An 8,717-nucleotide genomic window follows, 5' to 3' on the forward strand; every position below is an offset into this window, starting at 1 on the left:
CATATCATATTAATTTGATACATTTTAAGATACGAATCATTTTTTACTTGTATTATATTATATTATAGAATATGTATTGTGTATCGTACGCACTGACGGATCCAAGATTTTTGTTAAAAGGGGTTTTCCTAGTGAAAACTTATGAAAAACCCACCAAACATTGAATAAATGAAATAATGTACTAAAAGAAAACATATAAAACACATCTAATTTATTTATGCAAAAAAAAGCTCTTCAATGTGAAGTCAGCAAAAAAACTTTCGGATTGTATAACTCAAACAAAGAGATACACAAACAAAGAGATAGAATTCAAATAACCATATAAGTAGTAGATTTTCAGATTGTATAACTCAAATACAGTTGCTAAAATCAAAACTTAACTTTCTATATTAAAGATCCACTCATCTCGTTGTGTATGATCAAAAAATTAAATTATAATGGTATGCTTAAATATTTAAATATAAATTATTTAAAAATCAAAACAAATTAAAATATTTAAATTTCAATTATTTAAAAATGAAAGCAAATTAAAATGGTATATTTGAATTGATCCTTAAAACAATTAAGAAATTTAAATTAATCATTTGAAATATTGATAGCTTATTGACCTTACAACTAACTCTCATTTACTTTAGAAGAATTTCTAAAAATTGATGAAACTTTTCAGTTTTAATAATAACTTTCTTAATTTTAAGGGATAAGACATCCAAGCAGTGTCTTTGCTTTGAAAACAATTTTGCCTATTCTCATCAATGTGCATTTAAAAGTAATCAATTTTGATTATTATGGAATTGCTTACAAATTAAGTTTAATTTACATTTTACATGACTGATTTCCTTTCATCTCATTCAAAAAAATCTAGAACTATAAAACTTATTATTGAATATATATGTTACCTTTCATTTTACAACTAGAGTTCATTTTGTAATATATTTTTTCATTCTCAAACATTTTATGCCTAGCAAACTATAATAATTATACAATTAATACTACATCACATTCAATGACACCTACATGGAACCATTGATAATTGATAGTAGTTTGTATATAAGTTTTCGTTATGTTGAAACAAATACAAATTTCTCGTTTGTAATCACAAAGCTTAAAAATATTTAACTAGAAAATTTTATAAATGAATGTTAACATTAGCTAGTCAACAATTACGCTTAGAAGTGTTAAATGAGCAGCGCCGTGAAATCTCAAAAAAATTGCCTGACTCGAAAGGGCTTGGCCCCCTATAAAAGTGAGCCAGGTTGGCTCCAAGTTTAGTTGTGGGCCTAGGCACAAGTCCATGGGCTGGGCCAATACTGTTCACAGTTTTAAAAAATATTATAATATAATTAATTAATTAATATATAAAAATTATAAATATTTATAAGAAATAAAAATTTTAGACTTAAAAAAAAGAATTGAATTCTTTGTATCAATAATCAATCTCACATGTATAAGATAATCAAAATTTTAGTTTGATTAAAACATTTTATTTAACCTTTATTTATAATAGGTGAAAGAAGTGAATGATTTTATTCTTTTAGATGTGAGCCTTTTTGCAAAGTACAAAAGTCTCATATATAAAAGAATGCAATCACTCCCTCTTTGCACTCACTATAAATAAATACTAAGTAAAGTAAAAGATTCAACTAAACTCAAGTTTTAGAACCCACATTGGTAAAATTGATAATGAGAACTCAACTCACCTATTATAAATAAATTTGTCTTATTTTTAATCACAATTTAATTTCCTAACATATTTTCTTTTATTAGAAAATATAATTTAGATAAATTATTTAATTAAAAAATTATTTTTATAAAGTTAATGCGCCAGCTTGTTACTATAGACTCGAACTTGGCCCATTACTGTAAGGCTTGGCTAGACCCTATGTATATAGGGTTGGTTCGATGGCCTCAAGCTTTCTTTGAGTCGGCTGATTCGTAAAACTTGCTACTATATCGGCTCTAGGCTTGGCCTAGCCTATGGGCCCTATGGGTCTTACTGGTGTTGACATAGTTTGGCCCATTACCACCTCTAACTATGCTAAAATATCTCTGATAATAACTAAAATAATATTCAATTAAAAATCTTAAATTTGTAGACTTGCATACCTTAACTTGAAGCTAAAAGATTGAATTGAAAAGTTAAAAGGGAAATAAATTTATGATTTTATAATAAGATAGATCTTAGAGAGTGTGAAGAATATGCACACATGTGTGTGTTTATATATATGTATATATATATATATTCAAATGCTAAGATGTTCAAATTCATATTTTTCTGTTGTAGATTCATAAGAAAATTATGTTTTTTCATTTAGCTTCAATTAAAAAAAAAAATTACTTGTTGGCTCCATCAATTTGGGTTGGTAGTAATCTTTAAGGTGACAAGTGAGCTTGAGCATATCTTGGAATGGAAGTGGACTATAAAGAGGTTTCTTCTTTTTGTTGAATTGAGGTTGGGTTTTTACATCAATTTTCAATATTTTTCTTAATTTGAGGGTGAACCTGAGTCTATCCTCAGAAAACTCATAACTATCCCCTGTAATAGTATACTGATAATCATGATAAAATTTATTAACAAATGTTGCGATGCAAATTTTATAAGGTAAAGATGCAGCCCATAAAAACCCAATGGGCCTCTTCTCCCATTTCAACCCAAAACTTGTCCAAATGACAACAATAAAAACAAAATCGCAAACACGAGAAGGAATTCTCTTTTACAAACAGTGTAATAGATTCCCGGACTCAATCCCTACCACTGATAGTCAGTGATTAAGCTTCCGTGTATTGCTTATTTCAAGTCTTAATTTTCTTTTATTTTTGTTTAGGGTGCTGTTTGAGTGATGCCAAATTGTCTTAACTTGTTCATGAGCGCCTTCAATGGCGATTAAGCTTTTATCTTTAACATTTTCAAGCAAAATCCTCAAATGGGTTAATTTAACTGCCTGTATATCCTCACTTTCGTATGCTAATGCACTGCAAGTTACTGATTATGAAGCAAAGATTCAATCTTTGAGGAATAAGCCACACCCGGATAATCTTATCCGGGTTTTGGATAGCAATGGCCAATTGAACTCTGCTGTGAAGATATTTAAATGGGTCTCTCTCCAAAAAGGGTTTCAACACAGCTGATACTTATGGTAAGATAATTTTGTAGTTTAGGAGAATGAGAAAGAGAGGGTGTAGTCCTAATAGTAGAAGTTTTGAGATAATAATTATAAAAGGTCTTATTTTGAGCAATCGAGTGGATGATTCGGTTATCATTTTAGGCGAGATTTTATGCTGGATTTGAGCTGAAATGAAGTTTCTATACCTGTATAAAACTACTGTTTTGTAGGGAAAAAAAAAACTAGGGAAGGGAATCCGACTGTTAAGGTTGATGAGAGCTTCAAATCTTTTGCCAGATGGGTTGATTTATAGGGAGTTAATTAGACGCACGAGTGAGACCCATACGTTAGATGATGCGAATTATCTTCTTGAAGAGATGATGGAAAACGGTAGAACGCCTGCTGTTGATGTGCTTGTTGATCTAGTAGTAGGACTTTCTGCTATGCTTGAAGGCTGCTGCAATGCTGGTAAAGGTTTTTTGGCAAAAAGTATCCTGGACAAAATGGATGAGAGAAAGATAACTGATTGTGATTCTTGGAATATTCTAATCATATGGCTTTCTGATAATATGGCAATAAGGAAAGCTGATGAACTTCTTTGTAGAATGTTTATATTTTCCATAGTTCCTGACTCTGCGACATACTCAGCTCTTGTTGTAGGCTACTGTTGGTTGAGAAAGTATGAGGATGACCTGCAGGCATCAGGTTTGTATCGAAAATTGGGGTCTGGATTCTATATCTTATTAGGACTTATGGAGGGCCTTTGCCAGGCAGGAAAGATTTGGAGGCTGCTGAAGTATTTCATTGCATGTCGAAGAACAGATGCTCCCTCAGTCCTCCTCCTTACAATATGCTGATAGGTGGTATGTAGCATGGGACAAGTGGGTAAAGCAATTAGGCTAGAGGTTTTGCTTACAGTTCTAATACTTCTTATACTACTCTAACTTACACGACAATCATGCATAGATTGTCAAAATTAAAAATGGCTAAAGGACTAATGGTAATTCTCTCACAAATGTTGGTGGACGGTTGTGTCATTGATGTGGAAGTATATTGCATCCTCATACAAAGCATGAGTGCACAAAATTGAACTAAGGATTCTGCTTTCTTCTTCAATTTGATGGTTAAGGAGGGTTTAGTGCCTGACCGAGAAATAATGCATACTCTTCTGTGTTGTTTGGCTAGCCAATCTCACTTGCACATGGTTAAGTAGGATTGATAAACTAGTTTCTAATAGTGATATTTTGGATTCATCTATGTATTACATACTAATCAGCAGCCTCTGGAAAGAGGGTCTAAAAACTGTGGCTTCCCCGATTATTGGATCTGATGTTAGAAAAAAGGTTGGGTACCAGATGCTACAATGCACGGACTGTTGGTTGGGTCTTTTATCAAAAGAAATACAGATGGTGAAACATTTGCATCTGAGGATTACATGCCAGTTAGTGTTAGCAACATTCTCGTCGAGGGATTGGGAAATACATGACAAGTTCCCATAGTTGACAATGAAACTGTAATTAGAAAGTTTCTAAATTACCCCGGTGGAAAACTCGCCATGATGGGATGTAAGCTTCTTCAGGATCTAATTTTGCAGTTTCCGTTGAGTTGCATGAGAATCGGTCAATAATGGCATTTGATTTTAAACAGGCCAGATTAGTTGTTATTTACCCAGCCATCTTATAATCCGTGACATGATGCCACTGCATTGTAAATTCCAAAAAGAAACTTATTTGCCGAAATCTCCAAAAACGTTGTGGCATCATAAGCTTTTTGGTCCACTGTATTTTTTGTTAAGTATTTGTGCTTTGCTCTTTTCATTATTTCCTGTCAGTTTAATTGTTATTATGGTGCAATATGTTCAATATGCACTCGGGAAATTTCCTCGTTCTGTTAAGTCATACTTGATATGATATCAATGAAATTAGTGCTAGGGTATTTAATTTGACTCAACTCAATTTCTGAAAAATGATCCTGTGATCCATTACATCATTGCCTGTATTTAGCTTCAATTTTACTGTATGATTTAGAATTGTTTATATATATTGCATATATATCAAAGAAAAAATTTTTATTTTCAGAGATATCAAGCAGTGCCCTAATAAGTTTCAATTGGTATCAACTTGTCCATCAGACTATTTGGAATCGTATTTTAAGGTAGCATGAAGAGGGCAGAAAGATTATAATCAGCAAAGGATTGAGGTCCTAGGAAAGACTGGAATTGCAACCTACAGGGCAGAGATTGTTGACCATTATTTAGCAGCTGAAGTTCATTCTTTGACAGTAAGATTGTTGTTGCACTCTATCCAACCACTTTTGCCACAGAAGCAGTTTTCATCAAGTTCTAGTCAATGATGGAAACTTTTACCGGTAACTTGGTTAAAGAGTGACAGAGTTATTACAAGTTTTCATCAGCTGAAATTCTCACCATGGAAATGGAAATTGAAATGATAGATTCAAGATACAAATTGGTGTAAAGTGACAATATAGTTAATGACTAATAATAAAAGCTCTAATTTAACTTGATTGCTCAAATGGGCATACATATATATGAATCATGACTTAGCTTGTCTCTCCTAATATTATGATAGACCTCCAGTAATTAAAACTTATCAAAAAAAGGGCAAGAGAGGAAATTCCCCCACTCTAGTTGCTCAGATATCATCCATTGAAGATAAACACCATCCAAATAATTATCATATTAGCAGGAAAGCATATCAAGATAGACCAGGAGTTGGATAATTATCATGTTAGTAGGAAAACATATCAAGATAAACCAAGAGAGTTGGGTAAAACTCATCATCAGCAGGGGAGTTTGGCTATAAAAGAGAAGCAGAACAGGAGAGGAAGGCATCCAACAGATTCTTAATCACTTACTGGGAATTGGGGGCTTAGGCCTAGGGACATTGGGGACACTGTTTCGGCAGACCCAGTGTATTTGGTTTCTGGTTTTCTGGTTTCATTAATAAACAGTGTTTGCTAGCATTTTTTATTCAGTGAAGTCATTATATTCCTGTCAATCCTCGTTACAATTATTCCGTTACAATCATCCCACAACCATCATTATATATATAAAATATGAAATTAATTAGACCTTCTAGAATGAGTACGACTTCATAGTTATCACTGACTCTAACATGTGAAAATTTATATGACTGGATAATATTACTATAATACCTCATATGATTATACCATTTCAATCTTACCTTACGATATATAAAGTAGTCCTTTAAATCATTAATCTTAAATATATACCCAAAACCCTTTAATATATAAAGTAGTCCTTTAATCAATTGAATTTCTTATGAATTATGTTGAAAAAGAAATGTAAACTTATGTAATATCACACACTTACCATATGGCTGTGTAGTCTGCTATAATGGGTATGATAGTCATTTTGTGTGATAAACATTTGTACCAACCCCTGGTATATAACCCAATGATTATACAGTAGGTCTTGTGTAACTATTTTCTTGTTAAGAGAAAATTTATTGGTTTTATTCAATCTTTGACAAGTTTAGTTTTTAGGTTGTATATCTAGTAGTGATACTCTATATGGAAGCTTTTCCATGTTTTTATTATACAAATTTGAAGTGTTTTAATACTATTAGTTTTAATAATCTTGATCTATGATTGATTCAATTTGAGACTTGAATCAAGTAAATATCCTATCATACTTTATTTCTTGTTGTTATGCTTTATTATCTATAATCTTGAGTACTTCTTGTTATTAATATTCGATTGATTGATCCTTAGTCAAGATAAACACCAGGCAACATCAATCATTTTTCTTTTAACTTATTTTTTAAGTCTGAAAAAAGAGAAATTAATGAATAAGAGAAATGAACTTTAATTCTAGTAAACCAGGAAAGATATAACCTAAAGTATATGCCTTTTTCTTCTTTCTTGAAGATACCAGAAATATTTAAAAGGATTTCGTCTTTTCAAAGAAAAGGAGAACCGGAAATAGAGAATAAATAAATAAATAAAGGTAACAGAGCAACTAAGGTGCCAATTCAAGAAACCAGAGGAAGTGGTTTCAGAGGGTTTGTGAGAGAAGGAATTTTTTAGCGGTTTCTGAATAATTTCAGAGAAGAAAAACTGAAGATGGACAGAGATTTCAGTGAAGAAGAATCAGTTGCTCATGATTCATTATCAACTCAAAGCTCTACAAAATTCAATTGATTTAAGATGGGAAACTCACTACCGTGTGAACAAAATATTTTTAGTGGTATTTGATCTATTTAGTAATAACGTGAATTATTTGCATTTTCACTTAATTTGCATTTTAAACATGTTGTTTCAAATTTTTGAACTCAAAACATATTAAACACGTATTTTATATATTTCCTGTATTAAATGAGTATTTTTGCCATATGTTATGTTTTTTGTATTTTATGAATTTTTAAAGTACAAAAATGTCTCTTACATTTTCAATTAATTATTGTTATATCTTAAATATATAAAACAAAAAACTCAATTTTTTGTCATCCACATATCTAACCTCTTCTGATTATTTTTTATGATGATTAAATTTTATTTATATATTGTATTATATTAGGTTTAATAATCAATTAGATATTTTATATTTGAATTATTGACTAAAAGATCTATTAAAAGTGTTAAAATTATTATCAAGGATTTAAAAACCGAACTGGACCGACTGGTGGAACCAGTTGGTCTGTGAACCAGCACTGTAGCCGAGCGTTGATGAAGGCAAAACCATTTTGGAATTGAAATCGGATTGGACCGCCGTTGAACTGCCAGTTCTCGCCTAAACCGCAGTCCAACCCGGTCAAATCCTGGTTCAAGGCTGCATATAAAACATTGTTTTCTTTTTTTTCCCTGTTCCTTGCAATGCACGCAAACGCAATCCTCGGATGCAGTAGTTGACGAATTTCTCCGATGAACTTTTTGTCCCTTGCCGACTACGGTTTAAATATAGCAGCTGACGACGACGCTGCTGCCGAGGGGTGTTGGTTTGCAGGCTCACAGGCCAACAGTTTCACGACTATATTTGCAAGTTTTACGATGACTTCTCGGCTCAAACGGTGGCTGACAACAACCAGTTTCTGTTGCTGTTGTGACCGGCGACTTCTCAGGCAACGACGGGAAGTTGGTGTTTTGTAAGGCTTTGTAAACTCTTTGGATCAATTACTTAAGGCTGTGAAAACTTTTGAAAGTTTCAAATTAAAAGTTTCAAATTTAAAACTGCATGTTATGAGTTTTTTTTGTACAGTGAAGTGAACTCAGTTAGAAAATATTAATTGATTTATTATTAATTTGTAATTTTATATTACGAATTTGTAATTTTATTATGCATCTGTATTGAATGTCTAGACTGAATGTATTTCATTCATAATGTGGTTAGTTTTTAAGAATTTGAAAGTTGAATATCAGTATTCTGTGATACCCTATTTACATATAATGAACCAATATATGACAATTTATAACGAATATTGTTCTAAATAATGAATATTGAAATTCAAATTACAAATGTATGGAGATATGTATTGTGATCAAATTACCAATATTATTATTTAGAATGAATGTATGGAGTTATGTATGTTGAAATTTCATAGTTGAATTCAATAATAAAGGTAATTATGAGTTTTTGAG

The 8,717-nt window shown here is 31.6% G+C and overlaps 1 protein-coding gene across 1 annotated transcript; it reads left to right on the top strand.

Moving 5' to 3' along the window:
• Positions 1–2,730: 2,730 nt before the first annotated feature.
• Positions 2,731–5,677, top strand: LOC123208009 (pentatricopeptide repeat-containing protein At1g64100-like). Its single transcript, XM_044625485.1, has 2 exons — positions 2,731–4,666; positions 5,233–5,677. Exon 1 carries the CDS (start codon positions 3,374–3,376, stop codon positions 3,956–3,958), a length of 585 nt encoding a protein of 194 aa, XP_044481420.1. The 5' UTR covers positions 2,731–3,373; the 3' UTR covers positions 3,959–4,666; positions 5,233–5,677.
• The last annotated feature ends 3,040 nt before the right edge of the window (positions 5,678–8,717 follow it).

Source organism: Mangifera indica, chromosome 2, assembly GCF_011075055.1.
Source record: "Mangifera indica cultivar Alphonso chromosome 2, CATAS_Mindica_2.1, whole genome shotgun sequence".
Classification (NCBI taxonomy): domain Eukaryota; kingdom Viridiplantae; phylum Streptophyta; class Magnoliopsida; order Sapindales; family Anacardiaceae; genus Mangifera; species Mangifera indica.

Bases quoted from the DNA above. Each gene is read 5' to 3' on its own strand.
- LOC123208009 (XM_044625485.1), top strand. From the start codon at position 3,374: ATGAGAGCTTCAAATCTTTTGCCAGATGGGTTGATTTATAGGGAGTTA.